This window comes from Salvia splendens, chromosome 20 (assembly GCF_004379255.2).
Source record: "Salvia splendens isolate huo1 chromosome 20, SspV2, whole genome shotgun sequence".
Classification (NCBI taxonomy): domain Eukaryota; kingdom Viridiplantae; phylum Streptophyta; class Magnoliopsida; order Lamiales; family Lamiaceae; genus Salvia; species Salvia splendens.
In genome coordinates, this window is record NC_056051.1 from 16,907,741 (window position 1) to 16,935,718 (window position 27,978).

General features: G+C 38.3%; 2 protein-coding genes and 1 pseudogene across 5 annotated transcripts; 2 read left to right on the forward strand and 1 right to left on the reverse strand.

The window, feature by feature from the left end:
* Positions 1–944: 944 nt before the first annotated feature.
* LOC121782925 (beta-hexosaminidase 3-like) lies at positions 945–5,457 on the forward strand. 4 transcript variants are annotated; one of them, XM_042180930.1, is made up of 15 exons: positions 945–1,060; positions 1,981–2,314; positions 2,596–2,670; positions 2,908–2,943; positions 3,050–3,161; positions 3,268–3,338; positions 3,484–3,614; positions 3,786–3,851; positions 4,009–4,109; positions 4,200–4,259; positions 4,389–4,422; positions 4,505–4,603; positions 4,685–4,744; positions 4,827–5,077; positions 5,214–5,457. In XM_042180930.1, coding segments are annotated over exons 1-15 (1,599 nt in total). In that variant the 5' UTR covers positions 945–1,058; the 3' UTR covers positions 5,381–5,457. The 4 variants fall into 4 exon arrangements, with proteins under 4 accessions (XP_042036864.1, XP_042036863.1, XP_042036866.1 ...); XM_042180929.1 differs by having other exon boundaries at positions 953–1,111; XM_042180932.1 differs by having other exon boundaries at positions 967–1,046.
* Positions 5,458–9,266: 3,809 nt separating this feature from the next.
* On the forward strand, positions 9,267–17,931 carry LOC121781567 (annotated as a pseudogene).
* An 853-nt stretch (positions 17,932–18,784) lies between these two features.
* LOC121781115 (L-ascorbate oxidase homolog) lies at positions 18,785–20,698 on the reverse strand. Its single transcript, XM_042178815.1, has 2 exons — positions 19,322–20,698; positions 18,785–19,209 (listed from the first exon to the last, which is right to left on the reverse strand). The coding sequence occupies exons 1-2, from the start codon at positions 20,689–20,691 to the stop codon at positions 18,909–18,911; spliced, it is 1,671 nt and encodes a 556-aa protein (XP_042034749.1). The 5' UTR covers positions 20,692–20,698; the 3' UTR covers positions 18,785–18,908.
* Between the last annotated feature and the right edge of the window lie 7,280 nt (positions 20,699–27,978).

Here is a 27,978-nt window from a genome sequence, read left to right on the forward strand (position 1 = left end):
GAAATGTGTCTGAGATAAAGTTAGTGGAATGTGAGATGCATTACCAAAAATGGTAAAATGTAAACGAGACTTGTATTGGTGGACGAATAAAAATGACAAAATTAGACGTTTATTGGTAGACAGAGTGAGTATTATACTAAAAACTTAACATATAATATGTATGTTTATACAAAATTGAAGGTTATTATTTTAGTTATTTATATTATAAATATAGTACTCACTCCGTCCCTGAAAATTTGTCACATTTTATTTTTTGCACCCGTTTTAGAAAAATGATACTTACTTAATAAATAATTAAAATGGAAAGAGAGTAAAATAAGAGAGATAATAATGTAGAGAAGACTCTTATCTACATTATTTTCTATCTTATTTTACCTCTCTCCACTTTAGCTATTTATTATCATTTTTCTAAAACGAGTGTAGAAAATGAAATGTGACAAATTTTCAGGGACGGAGGGAGTAATATATATCAATTAGGAGTCAAACAATTATAACAATAGAAATTTCATTCGATTTTCGAGCCAGCCCACAGGTTTTCGGATTAGTCCTATTTGGATTGCGGGCTAATCGGATTATAATTTTATTAAGCTGTAAATTTTCCAACTCTAACCCTCTAAATTTAGCAGGCTATTCGGACCGGTCTACGGATTGCATACCGCAGTAACATCCTAGTCCTTTGTTTTTCTAACACAAAGATGTTAGTGACAATATTTGAACTCCATTGTTTTTTAAACACAAATTCAATTATAAGGTCCAACTCATAATTAGAAAATGCTTAAATAAAAGGATGAGAGCGATTTTAATCATCGGCAAAAGTCGGCAGATAAACCATAAAGGATGAGAGTTATGGGTTATACACTTTTTTTTTTTTTTTTTTTTGGAATAACTGATAACTCTTATTTAATTATCTACACCTAATTAACCACCACGCCACTCACTCAATTAAGAAATTTTAAACAAAAAACAACAACATATGTAATCCATCATTTTTGTCAGCTTGTTGTCACAACCATCCGCCCACACCTACACGAACACACACACTGGAGGTGTATATCCATATGTATGTATATATATTGAATGTTATCCCATCTCAATGTAGGAACACAAGGAGGTAGATCTACGTTTCGGTTTGTTGAACCGTAATGTGTTTACAATCATCAATTATTCCTCTTTCACATTTTGTACTATTATCAAAGTATTTCCTGGTTTTTAACTCAGCCCAAAAAGCATCTTGCTTTTGTATCAGTCTGGGAATTTAAGATGCTTCATTACTAAAACCTCCATAAAAAGTTTGTATCTTTCATCATATTGCTGGAAGATAAAGAACTTTTTTGGGCTTTCTTGAAATTCGAAAGGTGCTATTTTTATATTTCTTCATGTTATTCTTGCTAAATTTTATTGCTTTTTTATGTGTTTCTGAATGGTGAATTTGATGAGCTCTTGTTGAATCTACATTGTGGTGTGTGCATTGGGATTATTGAAATTAATCTTCATTAATGCATTTATGGTGAAAAAATCATGAATTTTCTCTAGTATGGAATATCATTATATATCTAGTAAATGCCACTTTTTTTCTTGAATTAAAAAGGATTTTGCCCTTGGTCAGTAGAAGAGGGTAAATTTGGTGAAATGTATTTAACTGCAATGAATAAAAGCATATTCTTTTGAAAATCTGGAAAAATATGCAGTATTGCATAGGGATTTATAGCTAAAATGTGGAAAAATCACTCCTTTTGTATAGTAAATACTACTTTTTTGCAGTTGAAATATCTAGTAAATAACATTTCCTTGAATTGAAGGATTGTTGACCTTAGTCAGTATATGAGTCTAAATTTGGTAATTTGGATTGAACTGCAATTAATAAAAAGCATTTCGTTTTGAAAATCTGGGAAATAAATGTAGAATTGAAGTGACAATATATGTACATCTTTTGTAGCCAAATAGAAAAATCACTCTGCATTGTCTCCTTTCCCTTTGTAGGATGGGAAAAAGAAGACTAGAAGGCATGTTTCATTGGTATCTGGTGTTCATTTTTGTGATATCAGCTAATGCAGTTGATGTCAAGCATTTGAACATATGGCCGATGCCTAAATCTGCGAGCTACGGATACCGAAATCTCCACCTCAGCAATGAATTTGAGCTCAGGACCGATGGGACCAAGTTTGCTGATGCTTCCTCGATTCTCAAGGATGCATTCAAGAGGTCAATAGACGTCGTCAGATCAAGTCATGTGATTGAATTTAACGCTTCCAAGATTGATTCTTCGCTGGTGCTGAAAGGAATTCATATAGTAGTTTCCTCACCTTCTGATGAGGTATACCTCATTACCTTTTGTGCGAATCGCGATTTACTTAAGCAAATTTTTTGCTTCTTCTTTCATTGTTTTCGATTTTTTTTGGATGCTGCAGTAGTAATAATGAGTTTATACATCTGAATTTCATATGGAAAGATGGAACTTAATATTAATCTTGTCAAAATAGAGTCATTTCAAATTTTCAATCAAATGTAGATTCATACTTATTATTCCCTATTAGTCCAGTTTTAGATTTCTGTGTTAAACATTGCTTCTAACATTTTTCGTGTGTGGTGGTGCAGTTGCAGCACGGAACTGATGAGTCGTACAAGCTGCACGTCCCTGCTCAGGGAAGTCCACTTTATGCACATATTGAGGTGTGTACCGTGAAATTTTTTGACTTCGAGTATACCAACATGACCTCTGAAACAGAATTCATCTTGTGCCGTATAGTATGATTTATGCATTAGGCCATTTGCTCATCTATTTTAGCAAGATAACACTAGCTCGTTGGACATGATGCTCATATAGAGAATGCTAATGCTTCAGATAGTATTTGAATTTCTAATATCTTGATATTTTTGAAGATGATTTAAGAGATTTTTTTTTTGCAGGCAAAAACTGTTTATGGAGCTTTGCATGGACTAGAGGTCTGCTATTCTTTTTCAAATGCTTAATATCTATAGTTTTTTTTTCAATTTATCACATTATTAAATATGTAAAATTGATGAATATTAATGTTACAAACTGCAACAGACATTTAGCCAAGTCTGCCACTACAACATTTCATCAAGAGGAATTCAAGTCCATCAAGTTCCATGGACCATAGCTGATCAGCCGAGATTCTCGTACAGAGGCATTCTGATAGGTGAGGCGCTCATCTCTGTTTTCCCTTCTTAAAATGGAAGTTCTAAGATGCATTTTCTATCGAATTCCTCTGATCCTTTGTATCTAATTTACTTGTGACATTGCAGATACTTCACGGCATTACCTGCCTATTCCGGTCATAAAGAAGGTCATTGATTCGATGACTTACGCCAAGCTAGTAAGTAACATGACATAAGGAGAATGTATCTAATTCGATTTTTTCAGATGTAACCCGTAAAAATAGGCAAGTAATTTTCTTAGGACTATGCATCTTTTGCTGCCAAAACTAACTTTTTTTCTGTTACGAATCTTACTGATCACAGAACGTGCTGCATTGGCATATTGTAGATACACAATCCTTCCCACTCGAGCTACCCTCGTATCCGAAGCTGTGGAATGGGGCATATTCCATAACAGAACGCTACATGTTTGCTGATGCTGAAGAGATTGTAAGGCAAGTGAATCGTCAATTGTGAGAACCTTTTTATTATGAAAACGTTAAAACACTGTACTGAACGTATAAAGCTTCTGCAATGCAATAAGTGTGTATATTTTATATGTTCAGTGCAGATACTATATATACATATAGTGTCGTTTCTCTAACGTTTCATTCATGGTATTTCAGTTATGCTAAGAGACGAGGGATCAATGTGCTAGCTGAAATTGATGTGCCCGGTCACACTGAATCCTGGTACTGTTGCTCAACATCTTCATCACTTGTTTAAGGATACGAGTTTTACTGATGGATCGACAGCATTGATCTTGAACCAGCATAAAAATTTACTACCTTTTTCGTGAAAATTATGAACTCGGAACTAGCATTACGAACATAAATTCTTGATTTATAGGGGGGTGGGATATCCTGCATTATGGCCTTCAAAAGATTGTAAGCAACCACTTGATGTCAGCAATGAGTTTACTTTCAAACTGATCGATGGGATTCTCTCAGGTACATCTCGTTTCTGTTTCATAAAACGTGTCCCTCTCATCCCGGAAACGCTATGATCAACTAACAATATGCTGATATTCTGTTTTCCAGATTTCAGTAAGATCTTCAAGTACAAGTTTGTTCACTTGGGAGGCGATGAAGTGAACACGAGTAAGATTTTACACAAAATTCGAAATTGCAAAACAGTTCTGTTTTTATTTGTTGCTAGTGTTTTTGTATTAGTCTATCATTTAGCTTTGCATACCGTTGTTCTGAAATGCACGTAAATGTGGATCGCAGGTTGCTGGGAGACGACGCCTCATGTTAAAAAATGGTAAAAATCGTCTGCTTCAATCTTCAATACTCTGTCAAAATATTCTGAAAACATGACCTCTCTTAGCTACATTCCTTTGCAGGCTGCACAAAAACCACATGAACGGATCCAAGGCTTACGAGTATTTCGTGTTGAGAGCACAGAAGATCGCTCTCTCCCATGGATACGACATGATAAACTGGTACTTAGCATTCAAATGAAATTAGCCTATAATCTAAAAACTCTCTAAAATATATCGATAACGTGTGAAATCTGATCACAGGGAAGAGACTTTCAACAACTTCGGGAAAAAGTTGAACCCCAAAACCGTGGTTCATAACTGGTAAGTAACTAAATGCTCAAACAAAAGGTCTAATAGCAGGCTTTCATGGTAAATCCCACGCACTCGTATTGATTCCATGCAGGCTAGGAAGCGGTGTTGCTCAAAATGTCGTTAAAGCAGGGCTCCGTTGCGTTGTGAGCAACCAAGACAGCTGGTATTTGGACCATTTGGATGCACTTTGGCAAGGTTTCTACTCGAATGAGCCGCTGACAAACATCACGGATCCTAAGCAGCAAGCCTTGGTCCTCGGAGGTGAGGTGTGCGCGTGGGCTGAGCATATCGATGCATCTGATATTGAGCAAACGATTTGGCCACGAGCTGCAGCAGCTGCAGGTAACCTTTTACATGAGCATATAACACACGACTTTTCACTAAAATCTCGAAGGTCCTTCGAAGACAAGAAGGAGAAATCGGAAAAATCTTGAAGTTCGGATTTCACTAATTGATTCCGTGTTGATCTTGTTTGCAGAGAGGCTATGGACACCTTATGACAAACTAGCGAAGGATCCGGAGAAGGTCAAGAGTCGATTGTCGTATTTCCGATGTCTGCTGAATCAAAGGGGAGTAGCTGCAGCTCCATTGGATGGACTTGGGAGGGAAGCACCAGTAGAGCCTGCTTCTTGTTATTTGCAGTGATATAGTATATAGTTTTGCTACAAATATGATATGTTTACAGACATTTACTTTCAAGTGTAAATGAATTTGTTAGACCATCCACAACGGGTCTCGCCGGCGTCTCGCGTCTCGTCTCAGCGAGACGAGACCCCGGCGAGACGCGTTGCAGTCTCCATCTCGTCCCGTCTCGTCGCGCGTCTCGCCTCGGCGAGCCACGAGACGAGCTGTCTCGCCACGCGCCTAGGCGACGTGGCGCAGCCCGGCGTCGTGCGTGACGCCCACTCGCCGGCCCGCGAGTGGGCGTCGTCACGTGCTGACGCAATAAATATTTTTTTTTTAAAAAAAATTCGAATTTAAATAAAAAAAAAAAATTTGTAACGGTATTATTACCGTTTTTTTGTTTTTTTTATATTTTTTTTGTTTTTTATTAAATTTTTTACTCTATAAATACTCCTAAACCCATCCTCATTTACACACAACTACACATCTATTCTTCCTATCATCTAAATTTTCTCTCAAATTTTCGCTGAAATTTTCATAACCCAACTCAAGATGTCCGGCGACGGCGAGGGCAACTATGGCGGCTCCGGCTCCGGCGGGTGGGATCTCAACTCATTCGGCGATTGGGAGAACATGATCAACACATTGGGCGGTGGAGGTTCGTCAACGCCGGGGACCCAGGGTTCGGCGACGCCGGGGGGGTACCAACCACCCAATTTTGACCTTGATGCATATGTTCGTCCCAACGTCCCGCGGTTTTCGCAGGGATTATCCCAGATCCGGGAGGATTTTCCAGTTGATCCCACGCCGGGAGTAGGCCGAGGCGGTGGAAGTGGGCGAGGCGGTGGAGGTGGCCGAGGCAGTGTACAACCCCAGACGGGCGAGGACGAGGAGGAAGAAGAGGAAGAGGATCTTGGCCGACATCCGTACAACAACCTCGAAACGATGGCGGTGTACAACGCCTGGATCACGGTCTCGTACGATCCCATCGTCGGGAATCAACAAACCCGGAAGTGTTTCTGGGAAAAGGTTGTCGAGGTCTACCACCAAATAAAGCCGAACCGCTCCCGCAAGCGCACAGTTAAAATGATCCGCTGTCACTTTGACCGAGTCGACCGACAGGTCAAAAAATTCTGCGGCATCTACTCGGCGGAAGAGGCGCGCTACCAAAGCGGCGCCACGGCCACCGACATTTTGACGTCCGCTTTGCGCGCCTACTACCAGGACGAGGGACATCAATTCAGATTTGTTGATGTTTGGCGCGCCGTCAAGGACGAGGAACGATGGGCCGGCGGTTTCCGCTCCAGCTCGGGCTCAACCTCGAAGCGCACGAAGCATACGGCGAGTGGCCTATACTCGTCTAGTGCTGGTGCGTCTAGTGGTGACACTGCTGAAGGCATCAGCCAACATGATGTTGAATCCCAGGAGTTTGCGGGTACAGTCGGCGCTGCAGGAGGATCCGCGAGTGGGCGCCGTCGGCCGCAAGGGACGAAGGCGGCGAAAGCGGCTAGAGCAAGGAAGGGCCGAGGCGAATCAAGCCAGTCGGCCTCAGGATCGGGCTCGCGAGGAGGCTCGGACACACTTATGGTGGCGTACATGACCGCCACAATGGCGGACACTTCCCGCTTCTCGCACTCCCAATTCGCGGCCTGGTGGAACGGAATTGTGCATATGGCAGCACAACTTGGCCTTCCGACTCCCCCTCAACCTCGACCGCCTCCGGAGGATGATTAGCCCTTCCGATTAGTTTTTTTTTTATTTTGTGTGTTTTTTTATTTTGTGTTTTTTTTAAATTTTTTTTTTTGTGTGTTTTTTTTATTTTGTGTGTTTTTTTTTGTTTTGATTTTAATAAAGTGTGTTTGTTTAAATTGAATTGGGTTTTAAAAAAAAATTATAAATTAAATTGAATGAATAGTAATTAAGAGACGGTATAGAGACGGTTAAGAGACGGAGCGTTGCAGATTCCGTCTCTTAGTTAAGAGATGGAGGAAAAAAGGACAGTGGGGCCCTCAAATAGTGCTCAAATAGTAGTTAAGAGACGGTATAGAGACAACGTTGTGGATGGCCTTATTGATCACAACATTTTCAGATTGTAACCACTCTTTTATAATGTTAACTTATATAGAAAGTATGGCAGACATTTACTTTCAAGTATAAATGAATTTGTTATTGATCACAACATTTTCAGATTGTAACCACTCTTTTATAATGTTAACTTATATAGAAAGTATGGCAGACATTTACTTTCAAGTATAAATGAATTTGTTATTGATCACAACATTTTCAGATTGTAACCACTCTTTTATAATGTTAACTTATATAGAAAGTATGGAATAATTAGTTGATTTTTACAAGACTACTAATTTTTAAAAAAGGGATCGGTTGATAATTTAGCCTTGTGATATTCGAACCCCAACCTATTGGATAGAGAGGATGATGTTGTTGACTTCTAACTCCAGACTTCTAAATTATGGTCAGGTCTCGATTTCGGTTAGGGATTCTACACTGACATCGGTTCCCAATTCTAACAACCGAGAACCAATAGGTGGAGTCGAAAAAACGAATATATTTAATCCAAGGGGTGTGGTCAAATAGTATGGACTCATCCATTCTTAACCAAATGGTCAGGTGGTCGATCTCTGCCTTTGAATATGAAGTAACCTTAAATCCTTGAGTCAGTTGTCCCACCTATCGAAGTGCCTACAAATCAGCATGAGAAAATAGTCATTGAGTCAGCCAGTGGATACTTTGGTAATTACCAAAAAAAGAAATCTAAAAATTTAATTTTAATTAATGATTTTACTAGATTATTTTAACTAAGTCTTGGATCTTGATTATTTCTTGAGTTTATGAGATGTTATCGCTTTATGGTTGAAAACTTTATTGGGTACTACTTTGAACCCCAACTTTCAACATTTAATTTGATTCTTATGATTGAGATAAACTTACTCTTCCAACTTTCGTCATTTAGAAATTAGAATTCCATATTTCAACATCGAAATTTTCGGCTTTCATTTAGAATTGCTGCTAATGAATTTAGGATAAAAATCATTGCTGAATTTAGGTACTCTAGAAGGGAAGATAGAGTATAGGTAGGTATTCATTTTTTCTCCAAGTTCAGTGTTTGATAGCATATTATACATTTTTTGACAGCATAGCATAGCGGTTTGATAGCATAAAGCTGCAATGATATTATATTACTAAAAAATTAAATATTTTAATATTATTATATATTATGATTTTTAAATTTCAGCACTGGTTTATTTAAATTGCTAGGTCCGAGCTGGTTCCATCTATAACTAAAGCTCTCTACTTTGTCAATGTAATTCAACTTGCATAAATTCTTGTAGTTTCATTAATATTTTTCATGGCCTTCAAAAGGATAGTAATATAGCACGTCCATGGTCTCCTCTTTTTAATTTTAATTAATAGCAACATGAGACATAAAATACTACCACAAATTGTTGTCAATACTTCTTGAAGGCCATTTCCATTGCGAATGAAAAATATGAAATTTAATTAGTGTGATTGACCACCTAAACTCTATTAAACTAAATCTCATAATTAATAATTATACAACTCATTCCTAAAAAAGCCAATTTAAATATATTATAGATCATTACAGAATTTGGTTGATTCAGTCTCTGTCTCAGAAAGTTGCACATGCATCAATCAAAGAAAAATCATCAAGGCGAGAGATACAAATTAAAAATTACGCATTCAAGTCAACTTGTTTTTTCTATTCTCCCCAATCTCTATATATACAATTCAAATGCATACTATCTAGAGAAAGACAGAGATATTACAAGTGGTGTCCAATTTAGCCACTGATATTTTCAGGTAACTTTGAGTTTGTGTTTCTTTTCGTGATCTCAAATATATGAGACAACAAAATAAATATTTAAGCATGCTGAAATGGACATTTTTGTCCATTTTTATCGTGATCGGGCTTCCGATCACCGAACCTAACTCCGAACCTAAACACAAGCCGTCGCCGCGTCCATTGCCGGATAACTATGCAGCCGCCCTCCACAAGGCTCTTCTCTTCTTCGATGCTCAAAAGTGTACGTTTCCTATCTACTATATCAATCTCTTATTTATTTATTAATTTTTATTTCATATGTCAATAGTCAACATAGGACTCAATTTGATGAAATAGTAAAATAGGATTGTATTAAAATGATAACCACATTTAAAAATTTAAAATGAAAATATACCACCAATGAAGATACTTAGATTTAGAAACATGTTTAATTTTAGTTTGTCACGTGATAGGCTTGCTTACTTATGCATTGAAGATAATTATTTGATTATCTCTAATTTCGTATCGTAGATTGCTTGAAATCATATACAGAATTGTTTGCTTATGTATACCAGATTGCTTATGTATGTATAGTAGATTGCTTGTCTAGATTATCATTTTAATTATAGTGTCACTATAGTGCTCTGATTTCATATCACAGATTGCTTAGAACCGTATGCCGAGTTGCTTGTCTATGTATCACAGATTGCATGACACGTTATTATCAAATTGTCACTTTAATACTAGTTTCACCATAACGCATTCCATGTAAAATATGTGTAAAAGTATTTTATTAGGATGACATAACGCATTCCATGTAAAATATGTGTAAAAGTATTTTATTAGGATGACTGGATCTGATTAGCTATAGCTTTATCATTTCTAGGAGACTCAGTCATAGCGGTAAGTTCTTTTTACAATATGTTTTTTGTATTTGAGTTTTAGCACTATGCTACTACATGTTTATTTGATGTATGTCCTCGTGTACATATTTTCCATTTTACATCCTTAATTTGTGTGTGCAGCTGGAAAATTGGGCAAGAAGAACCGCATCCCATGGAGAGGAGATTCCGGGTTACGAGACGGGTCGGGTTTAAGAGACGTTAAATGTCACGACCGCCCTTACTAAGGATAGTAAAGACGGGGAAATCGTGACTAGGGAAGGGACTAAGGAGAAGGGAAGGAGAAGGGGAAAACAATAAAAGACAACATCCAAAACAAAGCTTCAAAAGAAAAGTTTTAATCGATTAAACAATTACGCAACAGGTTTATATCTCAAGGTAATTAATGTCATAACATAGTGTAGAGTAAAACGAAAGACTTTATCAAGAACGATTCGAAACAAGGCAGCGGAATAAAGGTATCTAGAGAGTCATAGGGAGACGCCTATGTATGAAGACAGGACGCATCTGAAATTTCTTCAGGCTCGACTCAACATCCGCCGCAACATCACCGCTCAACCTGCACATAAAGAAAACATATGCAGGGCTGAGTACTTGATATACTCAGTGGGCACACGCCAAAATAGTTGATAAAAGTTATGTCATCCATACATAGTGAACTCGAGTTTTAACATTTTAGAAAAGAATATCATCGAGTATCACAAAAAAATTTTGTAGACTGGCCAGTCAAAACAATCTCCTCACTTTCTCATCAATCAATCAATCAATCACATCCTCTTACCATAGTGCGACGAAAGTGTGGTCACACTATTCGCCCACGAGACCGGCCGACTAGCAAGGACGACTCCTGATCCCACCTGTGTACACAACCTGATAGGGTTTGGGGCCCTACTCAGACCCGAATTCGTTTCACACATAGCCCTATAGCCTAACGGAGCAAGCTCAAACGAACTAGGCATCAGACAATAATCTCAACATCACACATAGCCCTATAGCCTAACGGAGCAAGCTCAAACGAACTAGGCATCAGACAACAATCTCAACATCACACATAGCCCTATAGCCTAACGGAGCAAGCTCAAACGAACTAGGCATTTGGCAACAATTTCAACATCACACATAGCCCTATAGTCTAACGGAGCAAGCTCAAACGAACTAGACATCAGGCAACAATCTCAACATCAAAACAATCATGGCATGACATAACACTTTAAACCACCCTTATAGCTCCACAATCATATTTTTGAAACGTAAAAGAGTTTAGTAAAGAAAGCCCACCTCGTTCGCTTACAAACACGGTTCACAACTTTATTGAAATCCTTGCTCTTCGTACCCACGTACGCACAAAAACCCTTATCAACATCATAACCACATAATACAACACAATCAGTTTTCTATACACACGTTACTCATACATGCCCTATTGTTCCTTTCACCGTTTTCTTATATTGCCCATCCCAACGTCCACCATCATACACGAAACGAACCCTTTGGCATACATTAACGTGCAACACATAATCACATCATAGGATAAGTTCTTACTCACACATGTATCATGTATTTCATTCAAAACTTGCCAACAAGACTATTTCAATCAAGACATGAATCTGGCAGAACAACGCAGTCGTTTTGTAAAAATCATTAAAAATCCATCTGATATCATTTGAAGCTAAAATTTGGTCACCACACCGTAGACACATCAAGGTTCATCCAGTTAAAAATCCACACCAAAATCACATCTTTAGGTCGGTCAAAACAAAAACGAAACTCACTGGACGAGAATACAAATTCTGACAGGACTGCGCAGTTCAATTGAAAAATTCGTTAAATATTCATCTTTCGTCAAAAGGGGTTGAAATTATGACACAACACAGAAGACACTTAAAATTTCACTCAGTTAAAAATTCGTGTCAAAATAAGATCGCTTGGTCGGCCAAACACTCATCGGAACCTACTGTCCGAACACCACAGTTTTCATGTTCAACATTTACAAACTAGGGTATGTCTATCATTCATCCACACATACATATTCATGCTTTCAACACATATTCACGCTTCAAAAACGACATCACAACCATGTTCTCTTATTTACACATACCATTCACCAATGAATCATCCACAAATTCACACACACATACATACACGCACATTCACATAATTTCTCATGCAAACATCCCCCAACCGAATAATTTTTAGATCTACGATTTCTACACTCACTATATGCATGAGGGGATCAAGAAACATGGATTCAATGGTGTAAGAAGGAGAAAGATGAATCAAAGTATACCTTTCTCTTGAAGACAATAGGTAGGAATGACGAATGATGCGATTCTTCGATGAATCTTGAATTTCCAACTCCACAATGATGCAAGAACAAGTAATTGGTGAAGGATTTGTGGAGAAGGAGAGAGGAAGAGAGGGAAAAACGTGTGGGAGGAGAGAAGAGGGAGGCGAAAATATGAGGGCTATGGTTAGGGTTCTTTTAATTTATAGTCTAGGATAAATCCCACAATTAAATAAAGCAATTAAAATTGTGGAAGAATAAAATAGAGGTCAATAAATAAATCCCACAATTTTAGCAAAATAGGCGTGTGTTGAAGGGGTGTAAACAAGGAAAATATATTTAAATCCTCAAATTAAATAGGAATATGATTTAAATTTGGTAATCTCTTGTAGGAAAAGACTCCCACGAAATAGGTAACAAATAATTTAATCCCACAAGTAAGTAATAGGCATAAGGGGCGAAAATAATGAGGTCTCAAAGAAGGAAAGAGTCAAATCCTAATTAGAATAGGATATGGAAAGATTTGGCAAGATATGGTAAGATTTAATTGGATTTTAATTCAAGGAAGGAAATAAACAAAGTACCAATTAAATCTACAAAATAATTCCTTCTCCTAATTAATCGGAGAATTTCGAAAATTTCAAGGGATGGACAAGTGGTCGAAAATCATGTAGAATAAAACAGGGACAATTTGGTTTGGATTTAATTTGGATAAATACCCCATAACAATTAATTAAATCCAAGAAAGAAAATATTATTTCCAATAAATAGGAGGGCCGAAAATTCCAATAAAATGGCTAGAATAATTATGCATGATCCCATTTAATTTAATTAGCACATCGAAAATTATTTCACATAACTCACAACAACTAATTTCACATAATTAACTCAATCGCATAGAAATTAAATTCCATAAGGGAAATTTCCATTCAACATCCACATTAATAGAAACAAAAGTCGCAAAATTTCGGTGTGCTACATTAAAGGAGGGTTAGTGGGAGGATACTACTACGCCGGAGATAATGCCAAATTTAATTTTCCCATGGCATATTCCGTCACGATGTTAAGTTGGAGCATTATTGAATATAAACACAAATATCGTGCAAATGGAGAATATAATCACGTGAGAGACCTCATCAAATGGGGCGCTGGGGCGCTGACTATTTGCTACTAACTTTCAACTCCTCCCCTAAAATACACCAAATTTATTCTCAGGTATGCCCCTATTTCACTATAATTTGATGTCAATGTATAGTTAATAATACTAATATTACATGTTGTCCATGACAATATATATTAGACTTGTGCCTGCATAATAATCCCTTCATCCACCATTATGTATTACAATTTTTCATTTTGGTTCATCTCTCATTATTTGTCTCATTTCAATTTTACTATTCCACTTTTGATAATAGGGCCTACATTCCACTAACTTGTTCTGCACACATTTGGTTACTAGGATCACCAATCCACTAATTTTTTCAACTCACTTTCTTTTACATTTCTTAAATTTTATGTCGGATCAAAGTAGGAAACATATTAGGAGACAGAGTGAGTACATACTATGAGATATACTAAAACTCAAGAGGCACATCATAACTGGCCTATTCTCACGGGCCATTGTATATCCCAACCCGAACTCAGAGCAGGTTGGCGGATCCCGACCCGGCTCCACCACCCCCGATGACCATTTTTGTTGGCAACGTCCTGAAGACATGGACTAGCCCCGCCCGGTCCAAACCACGACCTTTGGGCCTGACCTCGCGAACGAGATGGCGACCGCCCTAGCCGCCACCTCCATTATTTTCCGTGACAACCACGCCTACTCCAAGAAGCTGGCCGAGGGGGCCAAGAACGTTTTCGCCTTTGGCCGCGAAGCTGGCCGGAGGACCCGCTACTCGAGAGGTAACCCTTTCATCGAGCCATACTACAACTCAACCGGATACTACGATGAATACATTTGGGGTTCTGCGTGGCTTTTCTATGCCACCGGCAACTCTTCGTAAGTGTCCCTGGCTACTAATCCTGGAATGGCGAAGAATTCCCGGGCCTTTAACATGATATTAGAGTTAGTTAGTTAGTTAGAGGAGTTAGTTAGTTAGTTAGATGTAAGCCTATATAAGGCATAGCTTGGTGTAGTTTAAAAACAACAATTCGCAATGTAGTCAATAAAGATTTTCGATTCTCTCCATCTCTTCTTCTTCCCACGCAACATAAACCGGTAGTTTTCCTCTGTAAATATGTAAATATGTTCTTCATCTCCTTCCATGGAGTTCTATCATTTCTTCATCCATCTCTTCACATTTCACCTCTGATTTTCACCATGATCGGTTTGATAAAACTTGGCATGGTATCAGAGCGGAATCTTCTGCTGAGTGCTTCATCTCCGCCGCATCCGACTTCGACGGAGTTCTTCAGTTTTTTTTGGATCCGCAATTTCTTCTCACCTTTTTTTGTTTTTCTCACCGATTGAATTCGGTTCTTATCTTCTCAAATCACCGATTGAATTCGGTTGTTTTTTCTCTATCGCCGATTGAATTCGACTTTCTCATAGTTTATCTCAAGTGACTCTCTGTATTCACGATCTATTTCAGTTTTTCTCAAGTGAATCTCTGTGTTCACGATTTGTTTCGGAAGTGAATCTCTGTGTTCACGATCTGTTTCATTTTTTTTTCTATTCTCAAGTGAATCTCCGTGATCACGATCTGTTTCGTTTTTTTTTCTCTTCTCAAGTGAATCTCCTTGTTCACGATATATTTCTTCTCATTTTGAACCGGTTCAATCTTTCTCTCTTCGGCGTTTGATTTCAGCCGATCTATTTTTTTTCTCTTCTCCGATTGTTTCAGATTTTTCCGAGGTTTGATTCGGTTCTGTGGAGATTAGGCTGTGGTGTTGTTCAAGTCAAGTAGAGTGAAGTTCACGTCAAGAAAAGTGAAGTTGCAATAGAGTGAAGTTGCCAATGCTGTAGAGTGACGTTCAAGTCCAGTAGAGTGAAATTGCAGAAGAGTGAATTTGCCAATGCAGTGTTGGAAAGGGCAGCACTATTGCGTATGGTTGAGAATGTTGAACATGGCTTGATCAAGCCGGTCGATGATGGCTTGATCAAGGGCTTGATCAAGCAGGCCGATGATGGCTTGATCAGGGGATGGAAAGTTGATAAGCTCAAGTTGTTGCCAATCTTATTGTGAATCTTTATGCTATGGATGTTGTTCTAGGAAGCAATGCTCGACATCAATAATATGCTCAAGATGGAATGTAATTAGGATTTAGTTAGAATAAGATTGAGATGGCTGTAGTTCTTCTTCTTTTGTAGTTTGACGTTATTGTCAAGATGGTAGCAATTGTCTTGCTTCCATCTTGAGGGGGCTATTAGAGTTAGTTAGTTAGTTAGCTAGTTAGAGGAGTGAGTTAGTTAGTTAGATGTAAGCCTATATAAGGCATAGCTTGGTGTAGTTTAAAAACAACAATTCACAATGTAGTCAATAAAGATTTTCGATTATCTCCATCTCTTCTTCTTCCCACGCAACAGAAACCGGTAGTTTTCCTCTGTAAATATGTAAATATGTTCTTCATCTCCTTCCATGGAGTTCTATCATTTCTTCATCCATCTCTTCACATTTCACCTCTAATTTTCACCATGATCGGTTTGATAAAACTTGACACATGACTCCTGATTTGAGAGTTTTTAGCTGGGATAATAAGCTGTCGGGAGCAATGCTACTTCTAACGAGAGTTGAGCTTTTCTTGAAACCGGGAAATCCATATGTTGAATATGCATCATAATATTACCGGGCTTACTATGTGTTCTTACCTTCGGAGCAACAGAGTTTTCAAATGGAGTCGAGGTAAGACTACATTTGTGTAGTTAGGCCTAATTGCCCATCTAATTGATAAACTTTGGTTGTTATGTTGTAAAATTTATAGGAGGAATGGTTGAATTGAACCGTGGGAGGCCACAAAATTTGCAATATATAGCAAATGCAGCATTTTTGGCATCTGTTTATGCTGATTACCTCAACGCTACAGGAATTCCTTTCTGATTTTGTGGCTCAACCTTTTTGCCACTAAGTGTTCTCAAAGATTTCGCCACTTTACAAGTACTACCATATTCTCTCTTTTATTGTGTTTCTGATTTTATTTTAAATAAAAATAAAATTATAGTAGATGGTTTGTAACAACTAACAATTGTGTATGTTTTGTTAAGATGAATTATATACTAGGCGCCAACCCTTCAAAGACGAGCTACGTTGTGGGATACGGCGCCAAATTTCCGAGGCACGTCCACCACCGCGGTGCCTCCATCCCTAGAGACAAAACCCGCTACTCTTGCCGTGGTGGATGGCAGTGGCGCGACGCCAGCACACCCAATCCCAACATAGTCACCGGTGCTATGGTAGCCGGGCCTTATCCCTTGGACGAATTCAAAGACGTCCGCACTAACTACTCATACACCGAGCCCACGCTTGTTGGAAACGCTGGTCTTGTGGCCGCGCTTGTCTCCCTCACCCAGGGACGGAACCAGAAATACAAATTAGCCGGTGCTGAAATGTAATAAAATAATAATATTATTAAATTATTTAAAATAATAATAGTAATATTTAAAAATAATTAATATATATAATTCGATTTGTTGTTTCGTTCAATTATTTAAAGTCAACCGAACCAAAAATTAAAATATATCAATCAAATTTAGAAGAACTAATATTATATTTAAAATTTGAAAACAAGTGAGCCTGGATATTGAGAAATAAATCAAGTTAAATGATGTATCAAAATCAAAATACATCTATAAAAATATGTATTAGAATCAAAACTAATATAATTGTTGTAAATTAGTTATTTATCTTTTAATTGATTCTATGTTTTTTAAAATAATGAAAAATAATTTTAAATAATGAAATCTATGAAATCGATGAATTAATGAAGATTGTGTGCAAACTAACTATAGTATTGTACTTGAAATATTTTATCCTTGAAATATTAATTTTAAGATGTGGAGATTGAAATTATTGTGCTTGCAAACTTTATAATTTTTTAGGAATTATAATTTTGACGATTTGGTGACAAGTGTCCCACTTGGGCTTGTTCAAAATTTAATACTAGTCCAGCAAAATTGGTGAAAAAATGAAAAAAGGGATCGATAAAAAAAGTAGTAAGTAAATTAAAAGAATAGAGCAAAATTGGTGAAAATGAATTTCTCGGCTCGACAACGGTGTAATTGTTTACACTTGGGCTTGTTCAAAATTTAATACTAGTCCAGCAAACACAATAAAAGTTAAGGCCCAACAGAACTAATAATACTAGAAGCCCAATTATAATCATCTTCTTTCCCAAATTTTTGTGCGCCGCAGCATCTAACCCGAAACATTTTGGATTTAGTGCAACGGCGACGGGGCACCAGCGCAGAGGGAGACCATGGGTGGGATGTTTCTAGGACTGGCCAAGCCCCCGCTGGAGCGGTGGCTTGGCCGCTGGTGGTTCCGTCCCTGCCCTCACCAGTAGTGGCAGCGTTGGAGTAGACAAAAACTCTATTTTCGCAGGTGTGCCGCCGCTCTACCCGACTAGCTCCCCTCCAACGCGCTAGCCCTAAAACATATTGTTTCAGGGATGCTGATCCCTACGACCACAAACTTTGAACCAATTCTTGTATTTTCCCAAACTTGAAACTGATCTAAATATCACAAACTTTACAGTGTTATTTTAGTATATTCTATTGATTTTTCCTTAAGTTTGCTCGTTAAAAAAGAAAAGTAAAACCATAAAAAGTGGGATAGAAAAAGGTAGAAAAATAGAAAATTAACATAGGGTACTTGTATAGGGTACGGGCATAAATGAGAGGAACAACGGTCTTAAATTCCAAGTTGCCAAAATATTTTTTTTTTCATTTTTTCAATTGTTACTTTGGTCAAAAATCATTTTAGCCCCCTGCTGCAAGTAAAGACCGAATTATCATATGTGAGAGGATTAGGAGGGGTGAAATTAGAGAAAAATTGGAAGAAAAATGACTCCAAAAGTTTTTGTTTTAGAAAGGAAGAAGAATATTAAAATGATGATTATGATTTTAAACAGTTTTAATATGTTCTACTTCTTCTGTTCCTTGTTACTTGAGACACTTCTTTTAGACACGAAGATTGAAATATAGTGCGTTAAGTAGATGATGAATAATGTAAGAGAAAATAAAATAAGAGGGATGAAGAGATAATAAAGTAAGAGGGATGATTACTTTTGTTTAAAATAAAAATGATTGCAATAATTTTGTAATGAAAAATGACTCAATTAACATGGGATGATTTTTGGAATGAAAAATGACTCAATTAACATGGGATGGGATGAAGGGAGAGAGTATTAAACACATCATAGGTATGAAGTTTTGTAAGTACCCTATTTAACTGTGAAAAAATAAGTTTCCTATCAACATTTTTTGATACGTTGGCCAATACCTCTACTTTTATTGTATATATATCCAAACCAGAATGCAGTACAAGTCTACATACAAATTAATCAGTGTCATACATATCATATCACCACACGCTCTCCATGCATTAAACCAAAAAAAAATGATCAAATGGTATACAATTTAGGCCTTGGCATATCCTTCACGATTCCACAGAGAAGCTGATCGTCGGGGAGATTGTACTCGTCGCGCAGGGAGAGCTCCGGCGAGAGCACGCTGAAGTAGAGCTGCTGCCCTAAATATGCCCTCTCCGTCGAGCCCGCCCTCAAATTCCACATCCCCGCGTTGTCCATTGTCAACATCACCGCAGCCCAGCATCCCGGGTACACTTGGATCGTGTTCCTGCTCACCGCATCCAGCAGATTGTAGTTGCTCCTCTTCGCCGGCGTCCATTTCCCCGGCTCTATCCTGTAACATTTTCATACATGACACAGTCACTCATCAGTTCTCTCTGATATATTATTATATTATTTTTCTTTCACTTCGCTTTTTTTTTCAAAAAAAAAGAAAGAAAACTTACGCGACGGAGAAGAAGGAATAGCCGGCCAGATGCCACGTCTGCACGCTCTTCTCCGGATTCTCGAAAATAATTTCAATAAAATCGCGAAAGGTCGCATTCACGACGTCCGGCGCCATGGTCATGGTCTCCCCGACCTCGCCGGGGTTGTCCTTGATAAGATTGTACTTGAACACCTTATCCGCCACTCTGAAGTACTCCGCCAGCTTCAGCGGCGTCTCGGGGTTCACGTGCGACACGCCGTTGATCGCGTACCTGAGCTTCCCGTCCACCGACCCCGCGGTGTTCACGATCTTGATCGTCCTCGTGATGTTGATCTTCCCGTAGTGGTACGAGCCCTGCGGGTTCGGCCGTGCCGCGCTCGCCGTCAGGTTCCACCGCTGCGACCGGAACTGGTTCAGCGACCACGCCCACCCCACCGGCGCCTCCGGCATCTCCGACGGCGCCGGAGATTTACCGCCGGAGTACCGCACCAGCGCCCGCGCCACCACCACCTCCTTCGTGAACCGCGTCGACGCGATCAGGTAATAATCCCCCGGTGCCTGATCGGCGGTCACCAAAACGGCGTAGCATTGGCCGAGATGAACATCCAGCGAATCGTACATGTTCTGCACCGTGTGAGATCCTTCAATCTCCACCAATTTCATCGAATGCTTCTGGAATCGGACGTTGATTGAGTTTCTCATCCCAACATTGCAGAATCTGTAGCGATAGGTTTTGCCAGGGAGCATAGTGAACATCGGCTCCTCCTTAGGGTTAGGGTTTGGTTCGATTTTCCCACCTTTTCCGTTGATGACGACACCCTCCGGGCGGCCGAGGCTGCGGCCGGATTCGAGGAGCTTGAGGAGGTCGGGGAGGGGCTTGGTGTACCAGTCGCCGACGAGGACGGTGTGTTCGGCCTCGGGGAAGTCGTAGGGGACGGGGATGAGCTCGCGGCTGTGGACGGTGATGGGGCCGTAGCCTCCCGCGGCGCGGTGGAGGGAGGTGGAGGGGTAGTAGTAGTAGCTGCCGATCTGGTCCTTGACTTGGAATTTGTAGGTGACGTTGGTGCCGGGGGGGATGGGGCAGTTGGTGCCGGGGAGGCCCTCCTGCCACGAGTTTTTGCGCTGCTGGATGCCGTTCCAGGTGAAGAGGAGAGGCTCGTCGAGGTGGTTGAAGACGTTGACGACGATGTTGTTGTTGGAGGTGCCGTTGAGGCGGGGCCCGGGGAACTGGTCGTTGATGGTGATGATCTTTTGAGGGGTGCCTAAGGGGGAGAGGGTGGCGTATTTCACGTCCCATGTGTGGAAGTGGTAGGGGTCCTCGGCCCGGGCCGTGCCGAGGAGGAGGAGGGTGAAGAGGAGGAGGAGGAGAGAGAAGAGGGAGGGTGTCATGGTGGTGGTGGTGGTGGTCGTCAGTTTGGAGGGGAGAAATAGGAGGTGGAGGTGGATTTATATTGGAGGGGGAGGAGGAATTCATGCTACCTTTTACCTTTTATGTGGTGTGCCTTGAGTTTAGATTTTCTTTGGGTTTCAACTTGTTTCAAATAATGGATGGGGAGAGAGAGTTTCTTGCCTGTGTTCGTTTGGTTTCAACAAATAGTATAGGTAGGAGAAGTCATGTTGGAGAAAATAATATGACTAGTCATTTAATTTAGACATGAATTGATTGTATAATAGCACTTGATAGGGGACGGAATGAGTATATAAATTTCAATCAAAATATATAAATTCTTATCAAATTAATGTTAGTGGTAATGTACAATCGGGAAATAATTCCATTTGGAGGTCCATGCGATCTTGTGAATTTCTTAATTTTTGCATGAATTTGTATCTCACGATAATTCGCGCTAAAGTGTGAATTTCTGAATTTCACGAGAAATCGTTCGATTCTTGCGTGCAATTGCTAAAACTTTCATTAAATATAAAATAGTAGTATTCCATATTCCAAAATCAATATACCATTTTCTTTATTTATACACATCCTTTTCAATAGACCCTGCATAGAAATATATACTCCATCCGCCCATTGGTCACAGTTTGACCGGATACAAGTTTTAAAAAATATAATGAAAAGTCAGTTGAAAAAAAAGTTGATAAGATGTGAGTCCTACTTTTAAAGTATTAGTTTTATAATAAAATGTGAGTGAGAATAAGTTAGTGGAATGTGGGGTCTATTACCAAAAATAGTAAAAAGTGAAATGTGACAAAATATGTGGAACGGAAAAAATGAAAAAATGTCACAAAATTTTAGGGACGGAGGTAGTAGTACGGTAAGACTATCAACTAATAATGGAGTGCATCAGTTACCCCATTTAATCATCCTTATTTATGTCAATATAAGATTTGTAAGACTATTACACATTTTTAACGCAGCATCAACTGTTGACACTGTGCTGATCTTTTTGTTAATATTATTTTGTCATCTGTTGATATTTTCTAATGATTCAGATCATAGTTTGAAGTTTGTACAATATTTAGAGTTTGTATTTGATTACATCTCTTTCTAATAAATTATAAAAATGGTATCCAATCTTATAACAATTTTGTAATTACGTCAATAAATCAAATTAGATGATTTTTAATGTTTTATGAATTTGATATGCAATATTTTATTAAAATCATAATCATGTCTCTCAATTGATATAGGTATCACAATTTTCCTTTATTTTTGTTCTTTTTTATCCTCAACTATTCATGTTTTAATAATTATTATTTATTTAATTTTTTTTAATGAAAATTACAACTAATTCATTAAAATTTAATTGAATCATAACCCAATTTCATCCAATATTTAATTGTATGGAGGGGTCAAAATCATTTAAGTGATTTTTTTAGTTGAAAGATGGAATTGGGATATGATTCAATAAAATTTTAATGAATTATTAATTTCTATTATTCTCCTTATTTTATTAAAAATAAAATATTTTTTTTGGGTTGTTCCATTAAAAATAAAACTTTTCTAAAATGGAACCAAGAAACAACATTATCTCTACTTTTTCATATCTCTTACTTTATCCTCTCCTCATTAACTCACAAAATAACATTACATAAAATCTCGTATGGAAATGCAAATTTTTCATTTCTAATGGAACGGTGAGAGTATTAATTATTAAGACAAGAAAAAGTGAGGAGAATATTATAGTTTTAATAAAATATTGTAAATTAAATTTATAAAACATTAAAAATAATCTAATTTGATCAGTGCTAAGGGTGGCAAGAAGAGAAAGGCTAAGAATAGGCTAGGTGGAAAGTGTTTCAAGTGTGGTCAGAAGTGGAAGTCAGATTGTCCTAAAAAGGGCAAGGCTACAGGTATGCACCAAGCTCTGGTAGTTGAATCATGTTTGGCTTCAATATCTACTCACACTTAGGTTATTGACACTGGAGCCAATGATCATATTTGTTTTGATCCTGACTTAATGCAGGTGACAAGACGGCTACATGATCGTGAGATCGAAGTCCAGCTAGGCGATGCTACTAAAGTGGCAGCCGTTGCAGTGGAAGACGTTTATTTATGTTTTAGTAGTGACATATTTTTTTATTTTGAAGAAATTTAATTTCAGTTTCTAAATTGATTTTTTGATGGATATTCGATTTCTTTTAATGACAATTGCATTATTAAGAAAGATGACTCTTATATCTATCGTAGTATCATGGAAAACAATCACTACACAATCATTTTTACACAGTTTAACAAACAGGAATCATAACTCAATACAACATTGAAAATTTCTAGAAAAAGAAAGGAACCTTCAAGTTCAATGAACGCAACGTACTTATTATGATTAAAGAAAATAACGAACAAAAAAAGTTTGAAGACCGTGATTTTTTTGGGAGAAATTATTGAATCGACGAGTAGGTAATGTGTAGGCGGTGAAAATCGGCGATTAACAGTGGGTATCAGTACCAAATAATTAACCATTTAAACCCTACCTTGTCGTCGCCTTCAACTGGATGGTTGCGCGCTAAGGGAGTGAGGTTTCGACTGTGAAACAGCGCTGGAGGTTGATTTAGGGCGAAAATCGACGATGTTGTTGATTTCCGGTGGCTTGTAGTTGCGGCTAGGGTTTGGAAATTGGGGTGAATTAGGGGAGACGAATTTCAGTCGTGGTTTGAGGGGTGAGACGGTTGGATTGAGAGAGAGAGAGTGAGTAGATGTAAGGTTTATTGAAAATTCCACTTAATTCGCACTCCTTCCGTTTTGAAACGTCTATGATTCAATGTGGTTTTATAATTTTACTCATATAATGTACATATTATGCCTAATAATGCAACACGGATTCATTTATCAAAGTTTCATCTAGTCCGTCCATCCACCCAATCTAATGGTTGATTTTAAGTAGGAACTTAACACTAAGGGAGCAATAGAACCTTAATGCTCCCATATATATATATACATATATATATATAGGGAGATGATCAAAATAAGTATGTGTTTAAATCCAGAAATGCAGACCAAATCTCAGCCCTAGGATTAGATGATCTAATGGTCAATAATTAACCAAAAACACGGAAGGTCATAATTAAGCAATTTTAGGTCATATTATAATATTTGGATTTAATGTCATACTAAGATCGTTTTAGGTCATGCTTTGTTAGCATGACCTACAAATTACCTAATTATGACCTAAAAGTGCCCTAATTATGATATTGTTCTGCGTTTCTGTATTTAAATCCAGTTTTGCATAGATCAAAACCCTATATATATATATATATATATATATATATATATATATATATATATATATATATATATATATATATACACTATCTCACTAATTGACTTCAAATAAAACAAATCTAACCCTAAGGGCTCGTTTGTTTGGCATATTAGACCAACATGTGTTAGCATATAGTCAACACTATATTTATGTTTTCTGAATTGCATAGTTATCACCTACTGCTATTTGTTTGCCACTATACTAAACACATGTATGCAATTCATCTGTTTGGTATGGCACAACGAGATGTATGATACAATTATACATTCCCAAAAATAGCCTCATCAATTACTCATTATTCCAGAATTGCCCTAAAAAAACCCTATTTGGCGCGTCCCCAAATTAGAGTTCGCGCCTCTCATTTTCGATTTCACTCAAATTCGTAATTTAACACCAACTTCTCATTATTTTGTCAATACTGAAGCTTATGACAATTCCCAGCAGGAGGAAGCTCTTCCACCGAAGTTGAATCCGACCGGTTATTGATTTCTTTTAGCGGTGGTATGTTTTGCCTATCATGTATTCAAGCACCTTAAATTGCCTTCATCAATGTATAACTGAACAGATGCACAAATGAAATAGGCAACCGTAACAAATTTCTGCTAGGTGTTTACAATTAAATTGCCTTTGTCAATTTTGTGTGTCCGAATATATGTTTTAGTTTAACCTGAACCAGCGTGAATGTATAAGATAATGTAGTCTGAGACTTAATTTGTGTTGGTTCTGTGATCATTTTTGGTTGGGAAATTTATGAAGTATCGTTTCTTTCAGTCTATTGCAAAAACTATATATTGGATAACAGTTTCTGGATTAGAGATTTATTGCTTCAATGAGTTTTTGTGGTTGTTGCTGTAATAACAACAACGACAGTCCATTGACAGATGGTAATCCCTCTAGTAAATTTCCTTCATTCTTGTATGATCAGTTTTTGCATAACAATTGACAGGAGGGCATTCATTTTTTCCAGCTGATCCGGATCTTCATATCGGCAGAGGGATTGCAGTCGACAGGTCAAGACGTGTATGGACACAACGTGAGGAGGAGATCCTTATGTCAACTATGAAGGAGCTGGCTGCAGCCGGATGGAAATCGGATAATGGCTTCTGTGCAGGATATTTAACCCGAGCAAAAGAGGCACTTCGCCGTGAATTCCCAAAGACCGACTTATGTGTTCACCCTCACATCAAGTCTAAGATCAATACTTGGAAGAGGAACTACTATTCGCTAATATTAATACTTGACCGCAGTGGCGTGGGTTTCAATGCTAATGGTAACTACAAAATAGATATCGATGATGAACAATGGGCACAAGTCGTGCAGGTTGTGTTTTATATATTATTGGGGAGTTATGCATTGCTTTGTGTCAGTTTCTTCACTAATGGTTTTCTTTAATTTGTATGGCAGAAAGACAACAATGCGAAATATATGAGGAACAAGTCTTGGCCCTTGTTGAACGACTGGAAAGAGATCTTCGAGAAGGACCGTTCGGAGAGAATTTGGTCTGTGGATACCGGGGATGCGGTTCGCAGAATTTATGGCTCAAAGGTGCATTTGAATGAAGATTCAGATAAGTCTTCCCCACTGACCTTAGACGAACTTTACCCTGACCACGTCTTCCCTGAGGGTGTGATACTGGAGATGGTTGACGAGAGCACGTCGGTACCTGTTGCATCTGCTCCAAAGGTGCCGCACAAAAAGAACAAGAAAAGGAAGGTTGTTGATTCGATGGACAAGGTGGAAAAGATTGATAGTGTCCTTACTTTGATGACTCGCATCCACGAAGACACGAATGATCGGTTGAAGGAAATCTCGAGTCGAATTGGCTATGAGTTCGATCTTAGCACGAAGAGAATGAGGGTGTTCAATCAAGTGAAAGGTATGGTTGGCCTCACCATAAAGCAACAATTTTATGCAGCAAAAAAGCTTGTTAAGGAGCCCGAGCTTATGGATCTTTTTCGGGGTCTGGATGAGTTTACTCGTTCGGCCTTCGTGCTAGATCTTCTGGACACTGATGGGATGCTATAAAGTGGGGATCGATGTTTGCTAGTCTTTTGTCATATAGGGCAAATGCATTTTACGTAGTGTGCCCGTTTATGCTTGTGCGGTTGTATATGATGAACTTCGAACAATATGTGTACTCTGTTTAAGATCGTCTTAACAATCCAGACACAGGTGTATCTGAATGATGAAATATTGAAATATTGGGGTTCATACTGATGCTTAAATTGAAATCCACTTTGTTGGTTGACTATTATATTTGTTAATTATTAAGTAATGGACTTGTTAAATATAACACACACAACCAGACTTGAAATCCATTTTTTCTTATAGAAAATTAAAACATCAACAACTTCACTCCCAAATTCCTAATACATAGAGAATCGACACATCCATCGAGCAATATTTTCGACGACTAACTAAGGATGAGGACATAAAACATAACATTGCTACTGTTAAGTTCCTACTATTTTAAACCAACGACTACTAAGGATGAGGACATAAAACATAACATTACTACTTAAGTTCCTACTATTTTAAACTTACGACAAAATGCTAAACCCTACACCATATTGCATAACATTCGATTGAAACTAATAAAACACCAGCTACGGTGCCGTCTTGCGTGACGTTGGGAGCGGGCTCCAAGAAGCCCACGAGGAATGATAAGGCTAATTTCATGCATAGGTCTAGGGGAAAAATTCATGAATTTACAGGGTCTAACACTTGTTTTAAGCCAGGTGTGTAGAAAGAATCCGCCAGGTCCAGGAAGGGAAGGCGGTAATCACACGCCCGAGGAAACTGGCGGATAAGTGAACAATGTGCGAAAAATTGCTTGACGGAGGGAACCTCGGAGTTGAAGGGTAGAATAGAGATTTCTACGAAGACTCTAGAAGGTTATGTCCGCATCTATAAAATGGAGAAGCATGCACGCTGGAGGGATCTGCTCGGTTGGAGGCCTCGCTAACAGCCTGTAGCTTAGTTCACTTTTCACACACTTGGGTTCTTTTCATGGGGAGATTCAGGGTGACGCACTTTGGGTTCACATCTAGCTTTTTCACATTTTCGATTGGGTTGTAACACCGTCCTTCTGCGGGGCGAAGAAACAATTTAATTTCCGCTTTCGTACTTTGCTGATTTCACCGAGCTTCGCTGTTCGAAGCTCGGACCTCTGGTTGTTTTTACCATTATTTCCGTATTTTATGCGAGTTTTATTTTCAGTTATGTCGATGATGTTGATTTATGGTTTTGCTGCTATGATCTTCTGGAATTTGAGTTAGTTTACTTGTTTTGGATACGTTTCGCAATTGTTTTCTGAATTTATGCAGGTTGTGGTTGGATCTGGGTGATCGGAGTCTGTTTGTTGATGAATCGGAGAGTTGAGTTCGCTGGTGTTGTGGAGATATTTGTGATTGTTTGAATTCGGAGTTGATCGGGACAGATCTGTGAAAACCGGAGTTATAAAGTCGATTTTGTCTGTTGTTGGGTTCGGATCGCTTGGATCCGGAGTGGATTAAGCATCCGACGTGAATCTGAGCAAGATTGATTAAATTTCATGCCTAGTTTACGTGTTTTCATTTTATTTCGCCTAGTTTACGCAGATCTGATGTATTTCCGGTTCATGGTAAGTTTCCAGCATCCAAATCTTTATATTCTGTTCGAATCCAGATATATGCTCTTCTTTCTCCATTTGCGTGCTTGAATCGGTTAGGAAATTTCATGTCGTTGTTAGTTGGAGCATAAGTTTGTTATTTGCAGCTTTGGCCATACTTACTATATTTGGAGTCATGGTCCCCGCCGTTTTATTCTCTCTGTCTAGTCTTAATTAGTTAGGCGTTTACTCAATCTAGGAAGTAAAATGTGTCTCTCAGTATTGAAGTCTGATTCTATTTTTCTTTCCGTGTCCTAGGTCTAGCATTTACATTTCGTGCCTAGGTCTAGAGGTAGTTAAAATTCTCAACCC

Bases quoted from the DNA above. Each gene is read 5' to 3' on its own strand.
- LOC121782925 (XM_042180929.1), top strand. From the start codon at position 1,059: ATGTATGTATATATATTGAATGTTATCCCATCTCAATGTAGGAACACA. The intron at 1,112-1,980 runs GTAGATCTACGT...TTCCCTTTGTAG, and splicing joins CAATGTAGGAACACAAGGAG to GATGGGAAAAAGAAGACTAG. The intron at 3,852-4,008 runs GTACTGTTGCTC...CTTGATTTATAG, and splicing joins CCCGGTCACACTGAATCCTG to GGGGGTGGGATATCCTGCAT.
- LOC121781115 (XM_042178815.1), bottom strand. From the start codon at position 20,691: ATGACACCCTCCCTCTTCTCTCTCCTCCTCCTCCTCTTCACCCTCCTC. The intron at 19,210-19,321 runs GTAAGTTTTCTT...AAAATGTTACAG, and splicing joins TATTCCTTCTTCTCCGTCGC to GATAGAGCCGGGGAAATGGA.